The sequence below is a fragment of the Dama dama genome, chromosome 12 (genome assembly GCF_033118175.1).
Source record: "Dama dama isolate Ldn47 chromosome 12, ASM3311817v1, whole genome shotgun sequence".
NCBI lineage: Eukaryota > Metazoa > Chordata > Mammalia > Artiodactyla > Cervidae > Dama > Dama dama.
In genome coordinates this window covers 65969216-65993868 of record NC_083692.1, presented here as the reverse complement: position 1 = coordinate 65993868, position 24653 = coordinate 65969216, and the positions used below count along the sequence as shown (strand labels likewise).

The window sequence follows — 24653 nt, the reverse complement described above, 5'->3', positions numbered from 1 at the left end:
TCGCAGTGTGGCTCCAGGCCCAATACTCTCATCTGCAACACCAGCCCTGCCTGCAAGCAACAGCAAGCTAGAGAGTGTCAGGGAAAGAACTGTTCAGTTAGAGGGCAGAAAGTCCAATCCCACCCCCCAGACCAGGGCGCGGGGTTGGGGGGGGTAGGAATAGACTCTCTAACCCTAGCAAGAACACAGGAATGATCTCCCTGTTTTCTCAGGCTGCAGAAGAAAGGTATTCCTCTCTTCATGACTCAATTTCCCTTTTCTTCGGCATGAAGGAAATTGCTGTCTTCTCTTCTTTCTCTGTTTCCAGGACTAAGGGAGGGAGTATCCCAGAAGTCTGTGTGGCAGGCCAGCCTGACAAGCCAGGCCCTGACACCCCCAGGTGGAGGAGAGAAGCAGCTAGAACACAGAAGGGGCACTGGTCCCAAAGAGCCATGCCTCTCCTCCCTGGGCCACCCAGCCTCATTTCCGTCCTTTTTCTCTGTGGTAGATGAAGAGAGTTCGAAGGAAGAAGGGGAGTTGAGGCAAGGCCTCTCTCTGGCTGTGCTGGGTACACTACGGGAGGAGCAGCAGTTCCATTGCTCCAGCCCAGTGAGGCCTATGGCGGGATGGTGTAGAGGTGGGCTAGGATGGGGGGGAGGGGGGTGGGATGGGGGGGAGGGCGATGCCAGGTCTCATGCCCTAAAGCCTTTGCTCTGACTTCCCTGTGGGCTCAGCATGTTCTGAGCAGAAAAGAAATAGCAACGATGAAAAAAGCCGAGACTTTGCTTTGGAGCACAGAGGCACCAACAGCCGGAATTAGAAGCTGTCGCTTAGGGAGCTGAAGGCTGACAGGCGATGGAGCTGAGGCAGGCAGGGGGCAGGCAGGCATGCCACACTCCCCTCCCCTCCCACCTGCTGAGCCTCCCCCACTGCAGGCCCCAGGCTGGCAAAGGGCTTCCTCCCAGAGGCGGCTGGGGTCTGCAGTCTGTCACTCTGTCTGCAGCTGCCCCCACTCCGAAGGCTCCCTTCTTTCTTCCTCAAGTGTCACCAGCCCCCTCATCCAGTCACGTTGCACCAGCTCAGCAGGGTTGGGCCTGGTGGCACGTGGCTGGGAGATCCAGAGAGCTGGGGGGAGGGGGGTGTAGGGGACGGGGTGAGTCAGCAGGGGACTCTGGCAGTGAGTCAGCAGTGGGACTGGGAAGGGGGCAGGGACCTTTCTTTTTGTGAAAAAGGTGAAACTGAGGCATGCTGCTGATGGGGAATCTGGCCGCAGCCCCCTAGATCTGCAGCAGGAGTGGAACTCAGGTGCCCTTCCCTGGCCCAGAGCCCTGAGAGAGGGCATCAGTTCTTTCTCTGCACATCTCTGGGGGGCCAGAGATTAATGCACCCCCAGGGTCCAAGGACTATGGCATGTTCCCAGGGGCAACCTGCTGTTTTTCCAGAGGATAGAAAGCAGGGCCTCTCCAGGAAGCAGGATTGCATCCTCTCCCCCATTCCTGGGCATGTTAGCCCCGGGCTGGAGGCTTAGGGATGCTGCCCAAAAGTGACTGAGAGGCAGAGAGAAGGAAGTCTTCTTCCAGTGAGTGGCCATTGACAAAACTGGGAACTGCCCAGTGGGCCCTATTTGGCACTGACTCTGGCTAGGTCAGTGAGTTCCTTTAGGCCTGGATGCTCATTCCTGTGAAGTTCTACCCCTGGGTTGAGGAGGAGAGGGGGCAGCTGAGTGCTCAGCTGGAGGGCTGAAGATGGGACACTAGCCTGGGATGTAGATGTCCCAGGCTTAGCTGCCTCCAGCGTGTATGCAGGCTGATCAAGGACAGGCCTTACTCTTGTGAATGAGCAGGGCCCCAGCCTCATCCTGCCACCAGAGACTGCTAGCATCTCAGAGATCAGCCCCCAGAGGGATGGGGGATCCTGTTTATTTTCCAAAGGCACAGGTGCTCATAGCTAATGGCATTTGCTATAATTCTCTGATAAGAAAACAACCTCTTCCCAGAATCTACCTCCCACCCTGCTTCTCCCAAGCCAGGGCCTGTCTTCATGTGGGATTTGAGACTGTGTCATAGGTGTTAGGCTTCCCCGGTGGCTCAGTGGTAAAGAATTTGCCAGCAAAATGCAAGAGCCTCAGGAGCCTCAGAGACTCGGGTTCAATCCCTGGGTGTGGAAGATCCCCTGGAGAAAGGCATGGCAACCCACTCCAGTATTCTTGCGTGGAGAATCCCCATGAATCCCCATGGACAGAGGAGCCTGGCGAGCTACAGTCCATAGGGTCACAAAGAGTCGGAGATGACTGAGCAACCTGGCACAGATGCAAGCACAATAGGTGCAGTGAATAGCTGCATAGAAGCCTCCTACAGCATATGGTGGGGTCAACCCTAACTGCCACAGGTCAACCCTAACTGACCACTCTAAGTGTGCCTCAAGGGGCCCAGTTGGCCTGAAAGATTCTGACTCCCCAAGAGGGTAGGGGACACCTTTGTTCTTTTGCCCCAGCCCTGAGGGCGGAGGCAAGGAATGGCCACATTTGGGTGGGGAGTGGAGCAGAAGGGTGATGTCATTTTCCAGTGGTTATGGCATCAGGGCTGGCAGAAAGGGAAGTGAATCCTCTTCAAACCAAGAGGCAGGGCTTTTCCACTGTGCTCTGGAAGGAACCTGGCGCCCAGTTCAACTCTTAAGGGCTTTCTCCCCAGCGCATTTCAGTTGAGGGGCACTCTACTCTGCTGACCCCCATTTCTCAGAGAACAGAGGCCAGGCATAGGCAGAAAATCTTGGGACAGGGTTCTTTAGTAGGAGTTAGAAAGAGAAAAATAAATAAACCTCATACAGTCAGGAGAGAAAATGGTGCTGACCTTATCAGACAGCCACAGTTGGGGGCACATACTGGGAAGTGCCCCCAGGTCTCAGAAAAGGAGTGATCAGGCTTTGGGTGGGAGAGAGCACAAAAAGCCATCTTTCTCCCCTCTCCCCCAGCCCCAGTTGTCTCAGCGGCCTGAGGGTCATACAGCTGAGGCAGCTTTTCCACATCAGCCTCCCATCCCCCACAGGCAGGAGGCAGGAAAGGCATCTCAGCCTGGGATCCTGGGAGCAGCCATCCGTACCCAAAGAACTGGAAGGAAGTGCCAAACTCTGTATCCGGGAACTGACAATGAGGTCAACTCAGGGCAAGCCAGAGATGGGGCCTATGAGCCAGGCTGAGTCGCCTGCCTTAGGGCAGGAGTTTTTGGAGTTTGGCCCTGCTTGAACTACAGGGGCAGGAGTGGAGGTTCCAGGTGGCCAGGTCTAACCCTCCAGGAGAGGAAACCGAGTCCAGAGTGGCTCACTAGGAGAGGCAAGAGTGGGGGGCCAGGACCCCATTTTCTGCCTCACAGGTCATATTTTTTTCCCTCAACAAATATGTGACACTTGTTCAGAGAGGAGGGGAGGAGGAGCAGGATGTTGGCTTGGAGAGGGCCTCAAGGCCTCAGAGGGGCCCCACATGGTTCCAGCCTCCACCTTAGCCTGCAGCTGAGGGAGGGGCTCCAGTGCCTGAGGGAGCCCCAGCTTCCTGCACCTCAGAACGCAAGGGGCCCTCTCCTCCAGGGGTTGGAGCCATATCCCAGAAAAGAGTGAATGTCCTTGCAGGATGTCCCCATGGGATGGGGGCATCAGAGGTGGCTCTCCTGGGTCTCTGCCTGCTCTGCGAGTGTGTCCTGCTCACACAGCTCCCTGGAGACCACACAGGGTCTCTCAGGCTTGTCCTCCTCCTCAGAGGGGAAGCAGGCCCGGAGGCAGGTCCTCACTGACTCCTTCACTTCCATCTCCAGGCCCTTCATCTTGGCCTCGTACTCTGTCATCGCCTCCTGCTGGAACTGTGGGGACAGTGAAGACCACCCCCTGGCTCAGGATGGGCCACCTGCCCCCCTTCCTCCCCAGGACAGTGGAACCTAACCGGGAGATGCCTGGTTTGTTTAGACTGCCCAGAAAATCAGGGTGGGAAGTGGAGCCCATCAGGGGGTTTCTCAGGGGAGGGTCTGCCAACCAAGCGAAGAGATCTGCAGAGATGCCTCAGGACCCCCTGGGAACCAGAGCCCTGACCCCCCCAGGAGAGGGGCTAATCCCTTTCCTCCCACCTCCTGACTGGCAGCTCCCCAGAGCCCGGTCCCTTCGCACCCTGGAGCCAGGCCAGCTCTGCTGTGGGCCTGGGTAGTGGTCCACACCCCTCCACGCCCACCTGTTTTTCCATCTCCTGGATCTGTTCCAGGCAGGCTGCCTGCTTCTCCTCCAACTTCTCCTGGTGCCTCTCCAGGTTCTCCGTCATCTGGGCAGGAGTAAGTGGCAGTTATAGACCCCTTTAGGCTGGTGTCCCAACCTCTGCACAAATACTAGAACCCTGGATGGCCAAGGGGTAGCCCCTCCCCTGCACTGCCACCTGCCCCATCCCTAGCTGCATGGGCCAACTGAGACAGTGCAGCTCCTAAGGGCAGAGTAAAGGCCTGGGACCACCTCTTCCCTCAGAGAGTGTGTTTGGGAAGAACATAGCTCTCACTCACCTGCTTGATCACCTGCACCACCTCCTGGATGTGGGAGTTGTTAATCTCTCTCTTCAACCTGTTGGAGTGATCAGAGTTTCAGATGGGATAAGAGGCTGCCGAGAAGAGCTGGGTGGGACAAAGTCTCCACAGGGTGTAGGCAAAATCAGAACTTCATCATAGAATCATCTGTGGCTGGCACATCTATGTCTGGTCTGGGAACCAGCCAGAAGGGTAAGCAGAGGACCTGAGGAGCCTTTGGGAGCCCTGGGGGCCTTCTGAGGGAAGGGGCTTCCTCACTAAAATGCATTGTTCCTTAAGGTATGCATGGGAAAGTGTAGGTGCAGATCAGCTGTCCCAAGGTTTCGCTTCCCCCTTGGCATGTTTAATTTTCCCTTAAATTCTCCTCTCTGCTCAAATAGTGGTGGCATCTGTGTTTTGCCTAAGGAAGACATTCTCTGATTCAGAGATGACAGAAGTGGAATCACCTTTCAAGAACCAGCAGACTCCGAGAAGCAAGTCAGGACCCGCTTGTAGGGAGGCCCCTTCCCACCCGAGTGGTTCCTGCTCAGCACGGGGCCTGGAGTATGAGTCCTGTGCCTCCCCTCCAGGGCTCACCTCTCCTGAGCCATCTTGTCTGTGGTGACCTTCATCATGGCCTGGATCCGCTCCAGCCTCTTGGCCTCCAGCTTCTTCTTCATCTCTTTGGTGTCACTGCAGAGAAACAGGCATCAGGAAGAAGTTTCCTTCCGCCTGAGACTTCCTAGAAGGTAAGAGTCAGGAGTAGAAGGGAGGGCAGGCCATACGTCTCCAAGGTCTCCTTGAGGGTCTTCCGCTCTGCAGCCTGTTTCTCCCTGGCCAGCTCCATCATCTTGGTCATTTGCTGAGGGAAAGGAAGAACCGGCTAAGCCAAGCAGAAGAGAAGCCCTTCCATGTGCAATGTGCCGAAGGTGGGGTCGGGCCGTCGCTTCCTCCCCTCCCCCTCCCCCTCCCCTCCCCTCCCCCTCCACTCCCCTCCCCTCCCTCTCCCCCTTCCCCTCCCCTCCCCTCCCCCTCCTCCTCCCCCTCCCCCTTCCCCTCCCCTCCCCCCTGGCACCTGGGCCGCGTGCTGCTCCTTGAGCTTCAGGACACACTCGCACTGCTCTTCGCCCAGCTGCAGCAGCTCCAGCTCCAGACTGTCCCTCAGCTCTCGCAGGCGCACGTCCTCGCCCTCGGGGCCTTCGGCCGACGCCGCCCCGGCGGTGTCCTCGCCGGGCAGGGTCCTGAGACGGCCACGTGGGAACACGCCGTGAGCCCCAGGCCGCCCGCGCCGCCGAGGGCAGAATGCCGCCGCCGTCGCCACCGCCCTTACCTCTTTTTGCGGGATCCCTTGCCCGGGCCGAGCTTGCGGCCCCGGCACCCGCCGCCGCCCCCCGCGCCCGGAGGCCCGAGCCCGGCCAGCTGCGCCGCGCCCCTCTGCAGCAGCTCCTCCCAGCGCCGCACGCCGCGCCGCCCCAGTTCTCGCAGCTCCTTCTCCTGGCGCCGCTGCAGCTTCACGACGCCCTTCAGCTCCCGCAGCTCCTCCAGGCTGGCGGTCTGCGGTTCTGTGGGGGCCAGGGTGAGGCGTGCGCCCCCCGGGAACCTCCCCCCGCCACAGAGTCCCTGACCCTCCCCAAACTGGACCCCCACGTTTCTCGGACTCAGAAGGCCTTACCCGCAGCTTCTTTCGTGGCCTCCTCCCTGGCTTTGGCCCCGGCTGCTGCAAGAGCCAAAGGTGAGGCTCTTGGGGTGCCCTGCGGGCCCCTGGGCTCGGCTGCTCCCCGCCCAGTCCCGCGACAATGTGGGCCGCCTGCTGAGCACTGCCCAGCCGAGGCTTCACACGCAGCTGTTCCCTCCCCAGGTGAAAGTATTTGCTTTTTTATTATTATTATTTTTTTTTTATGAAAAGCTGCCAGGCTAGGATGTGCCTATGCGTGCAGTGGCGAGGTCAAGACCCTTCGGATAGGTGGGAGGACCCCGAGTGCGTACCTGCTGACCCATTGCTTGTTGGACCCGATGCCCCATTGACCTGGTTGGCAGGGTGATTCCCAAGAGGGAAGGGACTCTGTAGGAAGAGTGGATTGGGAAGGTGCCTCTTGCCCTGAGCCGGGAGTCGCCCCCACCCTCATCTTCCCGCAGATGGGGCAGGCCTGTGCGGGGCGCTGGCAGGAGCCCTGACAACACAGACCTCGGGCTGGCCTCCCATGGCTTCCTTGAGCTTCACAGACTTCTTATCATGGGCACTGAAGAACTTGATAGGGTTAGCGAGGGCCACCGTGAGATCTGGGTGCACAGGGACATGGTGGACCTGGTGAGGAGATGTGCTTCGGAGCCTCTCCCATCCTCACCTGCCCCAGGATGCCCTGTTCTGCCTTCCTCTGGAGGCTGGCTTGAGGAGAAAGGAGAGAGGATGGACAGCCTGGGGCTCCCAGCGTTCCATGGGCCTCCTACCTGCCCAGGTGTCAGGCACATAGTCCTTCATCTCCAGGAAGACAAAGAGCGCTGGCATGGTGAGCGGCATGTTGCTCTCATTGTGCAGACAGAGATGGTGGTATCCTGTGGGACATGACCAGGTGACCAGTGAGCCAGAGCCCACTGCTTCCAGCACTGCTCACCAGCAGCCCAGTACTCAACACTCCTGCCTTTAGTCTGGTTCCTGGCTGTGTGATCTTGAGTAGATTACTTTAAATCTCTGAGACTTTCCACATCTGTGAAATGGGGGTAACAGTGTCTACCTCATGTGGTTGTGTGCATGCTAAGTGGAGTCAGTCGTGTCCGACTTTGCGACCCTATGGACGGTAGTCCATCAGGCTCCTCTGTCCCTGGGATACTCCCAGGCAAGACTACTGGAGTGGATTGCGATGCCCTCCTCCAGGGGATCTTCCCGACCTAGGGATCGAACCTGTGTTTCCTGCAGCTCCTGCATTGCAAGCAGATTCTTTACTACTGAGCCCCTGGGGAAGCCCACTTCATGTAGTTATTCTCTAAATAAAGTGAGAATGTGTTATAAGCTGTTAAAGCATTTTAAGTGCCCAGTGAGCGTCAGCTGCTTGGGAAACTGCCCCAGTAATTCCAGAAAATTCGAGACATTCTGTTGGGTGGGCAGAGGCCTCAACCTCTGTCAGTTTCCTGGAGAGGTGCTATTCCTGCCGCACTTTCTCGGGCTGATAACATGATAGGGCTACCTTCCTGAAGCTGCCATCTGTGGACGGGATCCTGATACTGGTCTTGGTCTTAGACCCACTGGGAACAGCAAAGAAGGACCCCTGTCCTTACCAGAATTCAGGGCACTGATGGGGATGATGCGGTGTCCAAGAAACTTGTTGCCTTCCTCCATCACAGCAACTCTGAGGGAAGCCAGCTCAGGCATCAAGATCTGGGGAGAGTTCAGGACAGGGCAAGCTGGAGTGGGGAGGGGGCGGCCAGGCTTTCCCCCTTCCTGGCTCCAGAAATCTAGGGTCAGTGTGAGAACATGGCAGGTGTTACCAGGTTTGGTGAGGACAAAAGGCCCACTCTAAGCCACACACATAGCCATCCTAACAGCTCATGTCATGGCTGGTCCACATGGGGCAGAGAGCTGGATATGTGGCCTGGGGCTCCGGGGGCCTGCTGCAGACAGCCCTTGGCAGCTTTGTCAACAAGTATCCAGTGGGGGCAAAAGACCACCATGGTTCCTTGGGCCCCTGCACCCTGGTCTGGGAATGCACATTTCTGCCTCTAATCCTAACATGAACAAGCATATGCATACACACCTGTGCACACACACAAAACCTGCCCACCAAGTAAATTTCTGTAAACTTGGTTTTTGAACTCTTGAAACTCAGGAGGGCACAGGTGAGGGGTGGGGAGAGGAGGAGATTCAAAGAACTCCCTTTATGTATTTCCTCTTCTACAAGTAGAGACCAAGAAGGAGGGGCAGGTCCCAGCCCCTGTCTGCCATGGGCCCCGCCCCACCTTCTCAAAGACAAAGGGCTCCTCCTTCCAGACCGGATTGATGGAGTTGGTACTGGGTGACAGCTTGGTGCGATAGCGCCTCTTGGGATCTCCCGGAAGGCCAAACAGCTCCACTTCCACATAAGTGCGCACACTGCGTTCTGACAGGAACTGCCCAGAGATCACCTGGAGGGGTGGGGCGTGGCACGGGAGATCAGTATCAGTTTCCCACTCAGGCCATGCCCGGAACCTAAGTCCTCCAGCCCCCTGGCTGAAACATCCATTCTTGGGTACTGGGAAGAGCCCAGTTCAATTCTGGCCACAGAATAGAGGCTGTGTGGCTCAAGGATTACAGCTAAGCTCTGGCATCCAGGGTGTTTCCAGCCTTCAGGGAAGAGGTGTGGGCTTCCCCACCTCCCTCCCCAGTGAGGAAGGAGCAGGGCCCTCCCCCAGGGCCTGGGGCTCCTGCTGCCCGACTCTGCCCACTCTTCTCCCCTCCCCCAACCCGGCCTCAGCCCTTCCCCTTGGTTTCCATGGGGACCAAGAGGCAGCCTCCAGTGCAGAGGAGGAGGCAGTTTCCAAGGCAACTTGCTACTGCACAAAACTGGCTGGGGCTGAAGTTTTCAGGATATCAGGGGAGGGGGTTGGGAATGGAGGGGTGGAGCTCCTGTGTCTTTTTCCTCAAGACCCCAGCCCTCCCAGCTACTTGTCCACCTCAGGGCCTTGCCGTAATGGAAAGGGTGGTGGCTACCACCACGTCGATGCGGTCCACTGAGAAGGGATTGAACTGCTTGTCCGACCGACGCATGAACTCATGCTTGAGGAGGTAGCCACTCTGCCCGTTGAACTCGAAAAGCGCCATGTTCTGCTGCATGGGCAGGTCTGGGGGGACAGGGGCAGTCAGGCAGGGAGCCCCAGCTCTGAGTCTGCACACAGCCTTTCTTTCCACATTTCCCTGCCTTTCCCATCTTGTGAGCAGGGAGGTTGGGATGGCCGTGAGGATGAGGGTTTCTCATGTCCCATATTGGTTCCTTAGGGTCTCATCTCTCAGGAAGGGCCCCCAGCCTGAAGTCAGCAGGAGCAAAAGCCATGACCAGACCTCACACTCAGAGTGGGAGCTGAGACCAGTGGAGCAGGGGTTCCCACAGACTCTCTCAGGCTGAGCAGCCAGAACTCCAGAACCCTTGCCAGTACCCTGGCATCACCACATACACACTGGTGTACCTGCAGTCACACAGGTATGAGCTGATGCACTCAACACTCACACACCTGCACGTGCACCCACCTAACTGCATCAGCCTAAGTTAGCTCCCCTAACATCAGCTCCCCCAAGTCTCTTCCAAAGACCTCCCCCTCCCCAGGGAAGGGGTAAAGGTGGGAGGAGCAGGGGAATGTTCTTAAGGGCCTGATCATGCTCTTACCCATCGTCTGGAAGTTGAGGGCAACCATCTGACAACCAGCGTTCCAGAACATCTGGGGCATGTAGTTGGAGGAGTCCATGCGGGTCCCCTTGGGGTAGATGCGGCTCATCTGGCGCTTGTTGTAGCTGCCATGGAGTATAGGAACCAGGAGGACCACAGACCCACGAGCCTCGTCCCAGGCCCCCCACCCCTCCACCCCACCAGGGACCCTGGCTACAGAGGTCTCAAGGATACTCCACAAACTGCACTGAAGACTTGGAGAGCAGATCGTAAGCCTTGAGCTCCGTGAAGGAGGAGATAACATAACTTCGGTTCTTCTCTGCATAGAGAATGACGGAGAGTCCACATCAGGCTGTCCCCTCCCACAGGCCTGCCCCCCGCTTTGGTACAGCTAACACTTCACTTCACCAATGAAGCCTGAGGGTTGAGGGGCCAGGCCCGGGGTAGGAAATGTGCAGATCTCTGTGGGTAGCAGTGTATCCTGGGGTAAAGGGTATGCACAGTGGATACATACAGGGGTGGATTGTGAGTGCCAGAGTCCTGGAGGGTGGGGTGCATGCCCTGGGCACACACAGGGGGGTGTGGGGAACACACAGAGATGACCCCAGGGATCAGGAACACTCCATGAAGTACAGGGCGCAGGGGTTAGAGGCCCACAGCAAGAGTGGTGCCCAGGAAAGGGTGCAGGCTGGAGGTTCAGGGATGAGAAGCATCACAGAGTGGACACAGAAACAGGTGTTGGTGATGAGGACGTGCATAGAGGGTGAGAGGAACTCACTGGGAGCATGTCTGGAGAAGATAAAGGTAAATCGTATGGGTGCGCTCAGAGAGGGAAGGGGACAGGGCACTGTGCTCTGGCTGGTGTCTTTGCCGACCACCCCCTCCCAGGAGTTTTCGGGCCCTGGAGGCCGCAGGAGCCCCGGATGCCCAGCTGAGTTGGCCTGTTGTAAATGACCTGCCTGTCACCGACACATTCCAGAGCATTCTGCGTGCTGCCAAGTTCCCAGTACAGTGACAGCACACTGGCAGCCACTGCCACTTAAACATGCCCTTTGCCTGGCTCCTCTGCTGGGTATTTATAGACAGGGCTCCCAGCCCAAGGGAGGGGAGGACCTGCCTGGCTCTCAGCCCCACCCATCAGGCTGCTCTGGTGTCAGGACACACTTCCTAAGGGCCTTATCCTGCATCGAATTGTGACTTCCAGCTTCCCACCACCCCGTGCTAACTCACGGGCAGAGAGCTCGAAGGAGATGAACTTGGTGGGCTGGATGTAATTGACTAGGCTGGACATCTCCTCGTAGGCCGTCACCTCCAGGCCCGCTGTGCCCTAGGGAGGAGGGGGAGAGTAGAGGAGAGGCCAGCAGAGGGCCCAGGGACCCGGCCCCACACCCCCGCCGGGAGGACTCCGCACACACCTCATCTGATTGCATCTTCTTTATCTCTTCTTCATCCAGGTTTCCCGACTCCTCCTCTTCTTCTTCTACCTCCTCCTCCTCCAGCTCAGCCCCTTCCTCACCAGCCCACACTGCCACATACAGCTCTGTCAGTGCTGGGGGCACGGGGAGACCCTACACCAGGCTGGCTCTCCCCTCCAGGCCCAGCCCCTCTCTCCCATTCCAGATGCTCCCCCATGCCCACGCCCACCCCCACTCCTCCCAGGCTGACTCACCTGTATCCTCACCCACAGGGGCATTGGGTGGGCTGCTACCCTCAGCCTCCCCATCCGGCTCCTTGCAGGAGGATGCAGGGCCAGAAAACTGGTTCTTCTTGTTCTTGATTAGGATCTTGCCTCGGAGATCCTCAGGGCTGGGCAGGGGGATGCCAGGTTTCAGCTGTGGGAGAAGAGAGAGAGGCCTCAGCCATCTCCTTACCTTCAGGGTATAGCCTAAGCTCCTTCAGGCCAGGCTGCGCTCCACTTGCCCCCTGCCTACTTCTTCAGCCTCGTGTCTCCTCACTTCACCTAGTGCCCCAGTCCTCTGACCCAACTTACCGTAGCTCCTCAGTGATGTTTTCTCACCTTATTCAGTCTGCCTGGAACACCCTTGCCCACTGTCATCAAGATGAATCCATTATCTCCCTCAGGTTACAACTTAATCATCACCTTCTCCAGGAAGCCTTCCCTAATCCCCAGGACCAGATCTGGAGCCCCAAGTGCTCCTAAAGCAGCCACTGGTTGTAATGGCATGGTTACTTGTCTGCCTCCCAACTAGAGAGTAAGCAATCTGAGCGCTGGGACTGGCCCCTTTGCCACTGACATGTCCCTCAAGCCCAGCATAGTGTCTGACATGTGGTAGACAGTAGGACCCAACAATCCTCCCAGGTGAGCCCCAGCATCCTGGCACCCTGCGCTGGGTCCCCAGCCCTCAGCCCCAGATGCCCCACAGTGAAGTCTGCTCACCGGGAACTTCTCCAGGGGTTCTGTGAGCAGCATATCGCCAAACATCATCCGGCAGTACTCGGCCATCTTAGCCTGTTGGCGGGGTCTGCAGGGAGCAGACGTAGGTGGTGTTCAGCTGCTCCTCTCTACCCTCTTATCCATCTTTTTGTGCTCCCCGATGACCCAGATCAGAGGCTCAGGAATTTGGGGAGTCAGGGACACAGGCAGGAGAGCCCTCAGTCCCAAGGAGATTGTGAGGAGACCTGGGAGGGAGCTGGAAGGCATGGCTAAGAGGCGGGGGAATGACTGTGGGGAGGGTAGCAGCAGGTGGGAGATGGGGCCAGGGTAGAGAACAAGGCTGGGTGGCCTGGATACACACGAGTCCACGTGGTTTTCAAATGACAGGATGACCGGATAAGGGGAGGTCTTAAAGGCACTTTCTGCAATGGCTTCGATTGCTTCCTGGAGAAGAAGAGGACCCCATGGGGAAGAAGGAAGTCAGTGCTGTGTTACAGGCTTCCGCTCCCCCAAAGGCACCATTGTCCACTCTCCAGTTTCAACACACATACAGAACTGGAGGGCGACTCTTGGCCCCTGTCCCTTCTGGTCCCCTGTAGTCCCCACGCTGGTCCAAGGCCTGCCAGCCATCCCTCCTCTCCTGCTTCACCACCCCCAACCCCCAAAGGCTCTTGGCCCAGGGCCCTTCATTAGTGCCACTGCCACCAGCCTCTGCACACCGAGTCTCACCTTGAAATAGATGTCTGTGGTCATGGTGAAGCCGTGGGTGATGATGGGCTCCTCGTCGGGGGGCTTCCCCTTCCAGCAGTCCAGCTCCACGCAGCGGCAGCCTGCCAGCAGCACTTGGCGGTACATCTCAGCAGAGGAAAGGCCTGAGAACTGGCCGGCTGAGCCAGAGGAGGGGCGAGGGGCAGGGGCTTCACTCAAGGGCAGTCCGGCTCCGCCCCGCCCCACTCCCCCTGCAGGGGATTCAGGGGACAGGAACAGGGCCCAGAAGAAGAGAGGTTGGCTGTGAGGTTCCCAGGGCCCACCTGTCAGGTAGGTGTTGTGGGAGGAGTTGATGAAGTAATGGTTGAGCGGCTGGGTCATGTCCTGGTGCAGCAGCAGCTTGTCCTGGGCCAGCACACTGTTCTCCGGCCCGCAGAGAAACCACACCATGCCCTCGGGGGACAGCTGGCCTGGGGGATGGGGTGGTTGTCAGGGCTGCAGCCTAGCCGCCGGAGCGGGAAAGGTCCACGGGGGGGCCCAAGTTTCCCTCTGTCCTCACCCCGCTGCACGTTGATGCCGCTGGGCTCGTACTTGTCAATGAGGCCCTGCACTTGGTCAGGACGTGCTGGCGGAAACAGCAGGGAATTGAGCCTGGAGTCGCGCTGTTTCTGGTTGATGAATTTGGCCAGGTGCTCCTTAGTCATATAGGGTTTGGCCTTGGAGTGGCTGCAGGCCAGAGAAAGGAGCACGGGTCCCCCTCTAGATCCCCTGGGCTGGGGTGAGAGGGGGCTCAGACAACCCCCTTCTCCAGCAACACCACCTAATTATCAGCATGGCAGGTGGGAATTTCAGCCACCACCCCTTCCCCAAGCCCAGCCCAGCCCAAGACGCTCACTAGGAAGTGAAGATCTCATCTATTTCTGGCCGAGGACAGAGGCTCATGAGGAAGCTCTTGTACACGGACTCTGGGAAGTCCTCGGGATTGATGGCATCGTTCTGGGAGATAGAGAGTCACTGATGACTCCTGGGTCCACCTCCCAGCACTAAGAACCTCAGACTAGGCCCAGCCCTGTGCATGGGGACCTGGGGAGAGGGACGGCTCAGGGGACAGACAGAAGAGCATCAAGGGCACCCTGAGCCCCTACTTTGTAAAGCCCTTGTTGCTGAGCAGACAGCATCTTAGCTGGTTTGCTTTGCCCCTGAATTGACCTCAGCTAGTCACTCCCCAGGTGGCTCAGTGGTAAAAGAATCGCCTGCAATGCGGGGAAATGCAGGTTCAATCCCTGGGTCAGGAAGATCCCCTGGAGGAGGAAATGGCAACCCACTCCAGTATTCTTGCCTGAAAAATCCCATGGACAGAGAAGCCTGGAGGGCTATAGTCCGTGGGGTCATAAAGAGTCAAACACGATTGAGTGAATGAGCATGAGTCTCTTGGCTAAGACAGAATTTGAACTAAGAATGACCAGAACAGGGAAGGAAAGAGGTGAGAAGCAAGTAGGGCTGTTTGTCAAAGCTGTGGGCTATCTTTTTCTTTTTAAGTGAAGGATAAATTTTCAAAAGAAAGCAATTTGCATACAAACAATGCACCTAACAACAGAACCTCAAAATGCATGAAGCAAAATGGACAGAATTGAAGGGAGAAATAGACAGTTCAACAACAATAGTTGGAGACACCAAAAAGCACAAAGAATGATAACAAAACATAGACAGATTGGACTTCATCCAAATTTAAAATTTTTATATTCCTTCAGAGAAGGTTAGCATGACCCCTGTGCAAGGATGACACATAAATTCATGAAGTGCTCCATATTGTTTTAAAAATTGTATTCCAAAGGACACTGTCAATAAAGTAAAAAGACAAACCACAGAATGGGAGAAAATATTTGCAAATCAGATATCCAATAATTGATCATGCCACAGTAAAAGACAGTCCAATTGAAAGATGGGCAATGGATTTGAATAGTTATTTCTCCAGAGACGATATGAAAATGACCAATAAGCACATGAAGAGATGCTCAATGTCATTAGCCTTGTGTGCTGGGCTTAGTGGCTCAGTTGTGTCCGACTCTTTGCGACCCCATGGACTGCAGCCCTGCAGGCTTCTCTGCCCATGGGATTCTCTAGGCAAGAATACTGGAGTGGGTTGCCATGACCTCCTGCAGAAGATCTTCCTAACCCAGGGATCAAACCCAGGTCTCCTGTATTTGCCATTTGAGCCACCAGAGAAGGGGATTCTGCTGGGCCAAATTCTGAAAATAATCAGGACAAGGAACTCCTTTCTATGTCTGTTCCATTTTCTTCCTTCTGGAATAGGAATGTTTATAACTATTATCATATGCCTATCACACCACTGCATTTTGGAAGCAGGAGCCCTGTTGTCTTTTTCACTGATTCACAGATGTAATGGAATTTTGCCCCAGGGTTTTGACCTGTTGCTGATTTAGATGATCTAGATGAGATCTAGATTTTGAACTGATGATGTTTGGATGAGAGTTTAAACTTTAGGTTTGAGACTTTGGGGAATATTAGGGTAGGGTGAATATATTTTGCACAGGGGACAGACATAAATTTGGGGATCCAGAAGGCAGACTGTAGTAGGCTAAAGGTCACCTCCAAAAAAAATATGTCCATATCTTAATCCCCAGAACCTTTTAATGTCTCCTTATTTGGAAAAAGGGTCTTACAGATGTAATTAAGTTTCGGCTCTTCATGTGAAATTATCCTGGATTATCTCAGTGGGCTTGAAATTACAACAAAAGTGTCCTTACAAGAGAGAGGCATAGGGAGATTAAGTACATAGAGCAGAAAGTAATGTGAAGACAGAGCAGACAGAGAGACGTGGTCATAACCCAAGAATGCCAATAGCCGCCCAAAGCTGGAAGAGGCAAGGGAACATTTTCCTCTAGAGCCTCTGGAAGGAGCGTGGCCCTTGATTTTGGACATCTGGCCACAACAACCATGAGAGAATAAATTTCTGATATGTCAGGTCACCTAGTTTGTGGTAATTTATTACAGCGGCCAGGGAAACCAATACAACTAGTAAACATGTTAAAGGGTTTTGCACTTTTAAAAAACATTCTGAAGAAAATCTGGATAAACTGTGTGTGTATGTGCTTAGTTGCTCAGTCGTGCCTGACTCTGCGACCCCCATGGACTGTAGCCCGCCAGGTCCCTTCGTCCATGGGATTTTCCCGGTAAGAATACTGGAGTGGGTAGCCATTGCCTTCTCCAAGCTAATGCCTTCTCTTTAGCCTTGAAGTGAAGTGAAGTGAAATCGCTTAGTCATGTCCGACTCTTTGCGACCCCGTGGACTGTAGCCCACCAGGCTCCACCGTCCAGGGGATTCTCTAGGCAAGAATACTGGAGTGGGTTGCCATTTCCTTCTCCAGGGGATCTTCCCAATCCAGGGATCGACCCCAAGTCTCCTGCATTGCAGGCAGACGCTTTAACATCTGAGCCACCGGGGAAGTAATTGCAAATCAAGACCACAGTGAGGGGAATTCCCTGGCAGTCCAATGGTTAAGACTCCACCCTTCCACTGCAGGGAGCACAGGTTCTATCCCTGGTCAGGGAACTAAGATCCCACAAGCCAGGGGGTGGAGCCAAATGGAAAAAGAGCATAAAACCACAGTGAGATACTATATCACACAGAATGACTAAAGTAAAGTAAAAAATAAAAAAGAGAGTAAGGTGAAGACGTGGAGAAATTGGAACACTTGTACAATGCTAGTGGGATTGTAAAATGGTATGGTCATTTTGGAAAATAGTCTAGCATTTCCTCAAAATGTTAAATATAGAGTTACTATATGACCCAAAAATTCCATCCCTAGGTATGTACCCAAGTGACTTGAAAACATATGTCCAGACAAAATCGTTCATAGAAGCATTATTCATAATTGCCAAAAAGTGAAAATGACCCAAATGTCCATCAACTGTTGGACAGGTAGGTAAAATGTGGTATATCTACACCATGGAATATTATTCCACATAAAAAGGAATGAAGTACTGCTAGATGCTACAACATGGATGAAGCTTGAAAACATTGTGCTAAATGCATGAAGCTTAAGATCAAAAACCACATATTGTATGATTCCATTTACATGAATTGTCCAGAATAGACAAATCTATAGAAACAGAAAGTAGCTTTGGTGGCATTCAAGAATTCTGTGCCTTTGCATTTCATTCCAAAAAAACCCCATCAGTTGTTTTCCAGGTTCACTCTGGAAAGCCAATATCGGTCTCAGTTTGGAGCAGAGGCTCTGAGCAGACGAGCTAGACTGAATCTTGGAGCCATCAACTACAAGCAAAGCTGGCTCAGGGGCTCCTACTATGATGCTGGAGAATTGATCAGTAAGGAGGACGTGGCCAAGGTGGGAGCTCAGGAGGTAGGAGTAAAGAAGCGTGGATGTTGCTGACAGCAGCCAGTGATGCCCTAGCAGGAGCTCACTCGAACCCTCTCCCCAACCTCCAGCTTGCTTCCTCTGTGACTCATGGCACCAAGGGGTTCCCAGCTCCATAGAGCTGACCACAGAAGGATTCCTCCTGGAATTCATGTGGACAGGTAATCAATGAGGCCTCAGTTTTATTTATTTATAACGTTCCAAATTCTTATCAGGAGAAAAGACTCCATGGATTCCAGGTGGTACTCTATACTGAGGCACCAGCCAAGGGAGGATGGGAGCCTGATCCACCCTGCCAGGCAGGAACCCTGGCTCAGGGCTACGTCTGCCCAGACAGCTCCTTTTTGTAAGTCACGTAAGGTACCTCATGGGTGACCCCACATACAACTTGTAATTCAAAATTAATTACATAAGTAAAAAGAAGGGGCTTCCCCGATGGCTCAAGTGGTAAAGCATCTGCCTACAATGCAGGAGACACAGAAGACCTGGATTCAATCACTGGTTTGGAAAGATCCCCTGGAGGAGGAAATGGCTACTCACGCCAGTATTCTTGCCTGGAAAATCCCATAGACAGAGGAACCTGATGGGCTATGGTCCATGGGGTCGCAGAGTCAGACACGACTGAGCATGCAAGCACACCAGTAGAAAGAAAGATACTTTCATGTGCTGAGCTGAAGGAATGTAGACCAACCTACTCTGAATCCGGGCACCTCAGCCGCCTGCCCTGGTTCTCTCACTGCTCCTGATGTCAGGAATCAGTGGCTCTGGAGTTACCTGGCTTTTGGGGCTGTTGGCCAGGGCTGTACCATCATTTCTGCCCTCCCCACCCCCATGAGGTCTGCCCAAGTTGCCCTCTAGCCAGAGGCAACTCAGGTGAGAAGGAGAATGCTGGGAGTGGGCTGGGGAAGGAGAACCACTCACCTTGCCTTTGGGGAGGTGGCAGGCGCTGAGGGCAGCTTCCACCCGCTTGCGGTCAGCAGGGAACATCTGGAAAAAACTGAGGAGCAGAGAAAGTGAAAGTGAAAAGTGAAAGTCGCTCAGTCATGTCCGACTCTTTGCTACGCCATGGACTACAGTCCATGGAATTCTCCAGGCCAGAATACTGGAGTGGGTAGCCTTTTCCTTCTCTAGGGGATCTTCCCAACCCAGGGATCGAACCCAAGTCTCCTGAATTGCAGGCAGATTCTTTACCAGCTGAGAAAGGCATCAGGCAAAGAAGGGGTGTCAGGCCTGGAGAGGGAAGGCTTTGGAGAGCTTGGGGGAGGGGAGGGGAGGACGCATGGGGAGGGAATAGGGGAGACTCACTTCTTCACAGGAATCTTGCCCTCAGGGTTAAGCTGCATCTTGAGCTTCACAAGGCTGGTGGGCAGAAAGCAGCCTGTTAAGGCCCAGTCCCGCACACTTAGCCCTGCATGCACTAAGGCCAGGTGAGGGGGCACTTACATCTTGTCCAGGAAGGTGCTGCGGGAGGCGTTGGCCGTCAGCGGATGCTTGGCCAGAGCCAGTACGTCTTCAGCCCAGTCCTGCAGGACCCCAGAGCACAGCGGTCAGGTCCCTGACCCCAGAGGCGCCACCACACCCCACAGCCAGGCCTGTCCCTCGGGATTTCTGGGCAGCCCCCAGGGCCCAGACCTGTGCCCCCCACACACACCTTGCCCACGTTCTCCTTGTAGGAGACGAAGTTATGGAAGGTGAGGTCCACCATGTCAGGACCGGATACCACTGTGAGCGTCTTCAGCAGGAAGTTGTCGGGGATGTTCATGTTGAAGACTTCCCGGAGCTTCTGGCTCTGCAGCGGGTGGTGACGCGGTGGGGATCAGCAGTGCACCCCCGGCTTTCCGCACCGTGGCTCTCCCTGTCTCTCCTTCTCAGTCGTGAAATCTGGCCCACTGGAGAGCATCTCATCTGTGCCCATCGTGGGAGCCACGGAAGGAGAGGCCCACAGGAAGAGACAAACCAAGGCCGTGGGGCCTGCAAGTTCTGTGTATTTTGTTTGCCATTTCTCATTTGAAGACAGATTCTTAGTCCCCAGATTCAGGGAATCTTGCTTCCCACCAATCCCTTCTTCCAACTTCCCTACCAGCATTAGGCAAAAACAGGAAAGCATTTGGAGGGGAGGGGAGAGAGGGCAAGCCACATCTCTCAGACAGCCTGGGGTGCTCTAGGGAGAGCTGGCCATGCAGTGTCTCCATTCACTGTGTCCTGATACCAAAGCCCCAGCAAGCCAGGGGGCAGCCACACCCCTTCATGGCTCAGGAAGAGACCCTCTGCGCGCTCCAGAGATCAGGCTCCCCGCCCCCACAAGGACCCCTGCCCCGTGGAGCTGGGTCAGACCGTGCTGAACCTGGTCTCCTCCGGGCCCATTTACCTTGGGCATCTTGGCAAACTTCCCAAAGCGGGTGTCCCGGATGCTGGTGATATCCAGAAGCTCCATCTCCTGGTAGCAGCAAAGATGGGATGTGGACCGAGACATCAGATGGAGGATGAAGGGCAGGAAGCTTTGCACCCCTTCACATCTTGGCCAACTGCCTTTTCTAGATGCCAAGACTGTGGGGTCTCCCAGACTGCAAACTTCCCTTCTCAGCAAGCGGGCTCGCCTTCCTCATATGACCCTCCTCCCTTCCTCTACAGCCATGCCTCCCCTGACCACTCAAATTACTGGGGAGCTGTGACCTCATCTCCCCACCTCCATCCCAGATGCACTCTCCCCAGAGTCCCCCCGCCTTCTTTCTGCCCAGGTCCTGAGACTTCTCTGATCTCTCTGGACCCTCAAGGTTACCCAGAACCAGAGAGGGAATCAGCCTTTGGCAGCAATTCTAATTCTATTCTGTCTCTCCAAGGGATGCTAAGGGTGGAGCATCAGGGCCGAGGCAGTCATGGTCCTCCTTGGGGTCCTCCCTCCCAAAACAGCCAGACCCTGCCCACAGGAGGTCGTGTGGAGCCACCCTTCCATGTCACTGTATACTGCTGGCATCCACACCTTCACCCCTGTGTCATCAAGAAGCTGCTTGGATTCGATGGATCGGCAGCAGCTCAGGGCCATGGTAGACAGGGGCTGCCTTACCTTACTCTGATAGGTCCAGTACAAGTAGTAGCCCTTGGGATCCACTCGGAGGATAACCGGAGAGGCTATCGTCGTTTCCTGCAGAGAGAAAGAGTCAGCCCCCTGCTCTGAAACTTCAGGCTGAGTGCTCCTGGCCCCAGCCAGGGGTTTCAGAGCTCACAGTCTGCCTAGGAGGTGGCTGTCCCAGGGGTCTGTGGGTATTTCTCTTTGTTCTCCAGAGCTAAGGGCAGGGTATAAGCCTTAAAAGCTCTGAACCAGGGGTGGGAAGGGGTAGAGGGTTGGAAATGACATTTCTGGAAGAGAAGAGGGTTTCCCCTCTAAATCCCAAATAGAAGTTCTCCCTCTAGACCCCAAGCAAGAGTCTTGGTCCCCACCTTACCCTGTGTTCAAGGCCCACAACTCAACCAAGGGGGTAGAATGTTCCTCACCAAGACTCCATGCTACCTCCAGGAGAGCTAAACACAGTGAGAGCCGAGAACCCAATCCCTGCAAAGCAGCCTCGCTTCCTGCCTGCCCAGTCCTCCCATCCATGGATCCCAACCACCCAACTGTCCCACATGCCTTCCCACCTCCCAGCACAAGCACCCAAACTTTCTTGCCTAAAATATCATCAAAGACTAGCTTCTGGAAAGCCTTTCCTGAGACACGCTGCAAAAACAGGGTAAGAGCCAGTTCTCAGACCTAGAAGCCTGTCTAAGAAATCCCCCGGGGCTCACAGACTGCCAGGAAACAAGCCTCTACTAGACCATGAGTTCTGTGCACCATGTTTGCTGAAGGAGCGAGAGAATGAAGAATGAACTCACTTCTGAACTCCTGTTCCACTCACAGAGCACACGGGTTACCTTTTATCTTAATGGTCTTTGTATGCACAAATAACAAGATACTAAAGATGAAGTTTCCAACAAGGCACAGTAGTTGCTACACACCAAACCAGAACAAATGCAGAATTTACAAAGGAAATGGTCCAGAAAAAGTTTCTCAAATCCGGGGTGGTTAGGATATGAGAGGGAAGAGAACACTGCTAATTCTGGAAAAAGCTATGTTGTGAACTCCGTTCCCTTCCCTCCCCAAGGGAGGGTTGAGGTGCCTGACCCCTCACCTTAAACTTCCTGCACTTGGAAAGCTTTTGTCACCCCCTAAGGTTGTGGGGTCTGACACCTGCCTGGGAAAACGAATGGGTGGCAGATGGGCTGACCATTGGAGAGAGAGAGTCATAGTGGTGTGATGGCTAGCCCAAACCCCCAGAGTCTGTAGGGCAATGAATCCGTATTTCCTGGGTCCAAAATGGGCCTGTGGGAGAGAGGGGCAAAGCCAAAGTTGCAAGAAACTGAAAGTGGTAACTGGATTCAGAGGTGCTGAAGAAGTAATTTCAAGTGACCTCCTGAAATAGAAATGATAGGAGGACCCTGGGCTTCCCCAGTGGCTCAAGGATAAAGAATCCATCTGCAATGAAAAAGCTGCAGGAGACACGGGTTCAATTCCTGGGTGGGGAAGATTCCCTAGAGAAGGGTATGGTAACCCATTTCAGCATTCTTGCCTGGAGAATCCCATGGACAAAGAAGCCTGGCAGGCTACAGTCCATGAGGTCGCAAAGAGTCATTCACAACTGAAGTACTTAGCACAAACCCAGGAGGACCCTAAGAGATCCCCAGGGGCTTCCCTGGAAGGTCTGGTGATTAAGTTTCTGCACTTTCATTGCAGGGTGGGGGTGCGGAGGTTCCATCCTTGCTCAAGGAATTAAGACCCCTACATGCTGTGTGGTACGGGCCAAAAATTTTTTTTAATTGAGGAAAAAAAGAGATTCCCCAGTTCGGGGAAGGGGGTTGGTGGGTCTCCTAAGAATCCTCAAAAATATCATAAGAATAAAAAGAAGTCTTACCCTTTTGCCAGGCCCAGTCCATGATAGCAGCTGCTCAGTTAAGAGCTTCAGTACCTCTTTGCTCCCTCCCTCTGTGCACCCTACTCCTAGTAGGCATAGAGGAGGAGCAGGGGATCCCCCCACAGGCCTTTGCAGAAGGTCTGCAGCCCACCTGAAACTATTCTTGGAGGTGGGGTAGAAGATGTCATTCTAAGTCAGGTTGGAGTTTTGAGGTAACTAGTCTCTGAAGTTAGACTGGGCTTTGTGAGGAAAAGAGTCCATAGGCTTGTCTATTCCCCAAGAGCGAGCAAGTGGAATGTCTCATGACTGACTGACTGTCCTTCCCGGGGTCATAGGGGAGCTTCTCCCACAGAATACATTGTAAACGGGCTCTGGGACACAAAATTAAGTTGGGAGCTCATTACATCCCATGCACTGTGCTTATCCAATACCCAGGTCATCTGCCAACTGGACCAAAGGCAGTCTGAGACCAGAGCCTCGTCTGGCAGGTGCATGTGCCCTGAGACAGGGAGCTTCCTGCTTGTGGGAGGCAGGGTCCAGGACCCTGCAGTGCCCTGCCTCAGGGAGGGCAGTGGGCCCGCTGGGTACACGGAGGCTGGCTTGCAGAGAAGGCCACATGGCACATCCCCATCCATAATGATGCTAAGGTTACACACATTTCCCAGAGGAACTGAGAGAGGCCACTTCACTTTTCATTCTGAGCCACTTCCCTTGTCCCGCAGACTCCTGGGATATACCTCCACCAGGCCGCAGTGCCCACACCACTCCTGTCAAAGCAGAAAGCCCCTTACCATGGGCCCCTCTCCCTAGTCATGGCAACCAGATTCCTCAGCCGAGCCCAGTCCCTAAGGCCTGAGAGCCTTAACTCATGGACCCTGAGCTCCCTCATCCCACCTGTGAGGAGGAGGAACCAGCCCTAAGGGCCCACCCTTCCTGCCCCACCACCCAGCCTTCAGGTTCCCTCCCTGGGACCAGCCAGCTCTGACTCTCACACCAGGCCAGCCCAGCAGCCTCCACTCCCTGAGGAGGACCCCAAGCCCTTTCCCCTGCCTCCTGGAGAACCCCTGGCCTGTGGCGACACACACATTTTCAGGGTCCAGGAGAACCAGAGGCTAGGAAGCAAGCCCAGTTTGAGAAGGAGCAGACACCCTGGAGACAGAGGTGCAGGACACAGCATGGTTTCCCCATTCCCTGCAGACAGGCAGGCGTCAGGGAGCCAGGCAGAGAGCAGCCAGCAAAAGCAGAAGTCTATCAGTTCCCTCCCAGGCCCCGGGGAGCAGAGCCTCCAGGTCTCACTCGCTCAGGGTCACCCCACAGCCGCTGGCAGGGAGCGGGACATCCCCGGGACAGGCCGGGGTGGGTGGGGAGGAGCTGGTGCTTGTGCTGGGAGCAGGGGCCTGGCTCACCTCGGCTTCTGGTCCGGCCTTGGCTCTGGGGCACCCTTCCTCCCTCCCGCAATGAGACCAGGAGAAACACACCCTGCTCTTCTTGGGGGCTTGGGGGAAAGGAAGACCCAGACCCAAAGAGGCTTCCTCCTGCGACCACTCGAGCAGCTATCCTCCTCTCACATCCACACACAGAACCTTAGCCCCTGGCCACCCAGGAACACGGTCTTGGGCACGCACCCTCACCCCTAGGTTTGTTTATCTGGACAGCTGTATCAGCTGCCTGGCCAAGCCACATGGGCGCCTGAATCCTGGCAGACATAAACCAACCCAGTCGCCCTGGCAAAGCCCGCAGCAGCCCATCAGCCACCCCATCCCCGCAGCAGCCCTCTCCAGCCCCACTCACATCATCCCATTTGATGAAGCGCTCCCCTTGGCTCAGATAGGCCTTCACCTTGGGGGGCAGCAGGACGGGGTTCAGAAGAGACATGTTGCCAGGCGTCCCTCTTTGGAGAGGCTGGGCAGGCAGAGCGCCTGGGAGGAGGGGAGGAAGGAGGGCGGGCAGGAGGGGAGCCTAGCCGGGCTCACATGGCACCCGCCCCAGCTAGTCCGGAAGTCTGGGTGCTCCTGCAGCCCGCAGGGTGCAGGACTGAGCGTTTGGCCAGAGGCCCATCTGCCTTTTAAACCAGCCTCCTCCCGCCAGCCTGCAGTGGGGGGCTGTGGTCACTGCTCCTGCCCCTGGAGTCCGGGCTCCCCTCCCCAAAGCCCCCGCCCTCACCCGGCGCCTCGGCACTTCCCACTCAGGGCTTCCTTCTCGGTGCTGCTCGGCCCTGAGAGGCAGGTCATGAGGTCTGGTCGCCTCGGAGCAGGGGCCTCTCAGTCCCAGATCAGATGCGGCAGGGGCATACGCTAGGGGTACTCTTCCCCAGGTGGACACTGAGGGGGAAGGGACCCCCACAGAGG

General features: G+C 55.4%; 1 protein-coding gene, 1 long non-coding RNA gene and 1 other non-coding gene across 6 annotated transcripts in view; 2 read left to right on the top strand and 1 right to left on the bottom strand.

Annotated features, from left to right (window-relative positions):
- LOC133066472 (uncharacterized) overlaps positions 1 to 7515 on the top strand; it is a 12819-nt gene extending 5304 nt beyond the window's left edge. The window contains exons 3-6 of one of the 2 annotated variants that reach the window (XR_009695145.1): positions 3783 to 3920; positions 4910 to 5257; positions 5350 to 5437; positions 6415 to 7515. This is a non-coding gene — a long non-coding RNA (uncharacterized LOC133066472). The remainder of the gene's footprint in view (positions 1 to 3782; positions 3921 to 4909; positions 5258 to 5349; positions 5438 to 6414) is intronic. The other variant, XR_009695146.1, reaches the window with a different exon arrangement.
- Positions 2746 to 24653, bottom strand: PLCB2 (phospholipase C beta 2). 3 transcript variants are annotated; one of them, XM_061157594.1, is made up of 32 exons: positions 24097 to 24636; positions 20427 to 20504; positions 19731 to 19799; positions 19014 to 19151; positions 18806 to 18885; positions 18668 to 18721; positions 18284 to 18359; positions 13858 to 13958; positions 13522 to 13688; positions 13286 to 13432; positions 12984 to 13141; positions 12616 to 12698; positions 12258 to 12342; positions 11529 to 11691; positions 11275 to 11384; positions 11090 to 11186; positions 10094 to 10178; positions 9860 to 9984; positions 9166 to 9320; positions 8460 to 8624; positions 7782 to 7881; positions 6957 to 7061; positions 6694 to 6788; positions 6495 to 6570; positions 6181 to 6222; positions 5839 to 6070; positions 5584 to 5749; positions 5294 to 5370; positions 5106 to 5201; positions 4509 to 4566; positions 4190 to 4276; positions 2746 to 3827 (listed from the first exon to the last, which is right to left on the bottom strand). In XM_061157594.1, the coding sequence occupies exons 1-32, from the start codon at positions 24178 to 24180 to the stop codon at positions 3624 to 3626; spliced, it is 3558 nt and encodes a 1185-aa protein (XP_061013577.1). In that variant the 5' UTR covers positions 24181 to 24636; the 3' UTR covers positions 2746 to 3623. The 3 variants fall into 3 exon arrangements, with proteins under 3 accessions (XP_061013577.1, XP_061013576.1, XP_061013578.1); XM_061157593.1 differs by having other exon boundaries at positions 6181 to 6225; positions 24097 to 24634; XM_061157595.1 differs by lacking the exons at positions 2746 to 3827; positions 4190 to 4276; positions 4509 to 4566; ... (7 more) ...; positions 6957 to 7061; positions 7782 to 7881 and having other exon boundaries at positions 8516 to 8624; positions 9153 to 9320; positions 24097 to 24653.
- LOC133067520 (U6 spliceosomal RNA) lies at positions 14674 to 14776 on the top strand. Its single transcript, XR_009695309.1, has one exon. It is a non-coding gene; the product is annotated as a U6 spliceosomal RNA (small nuclear RNA).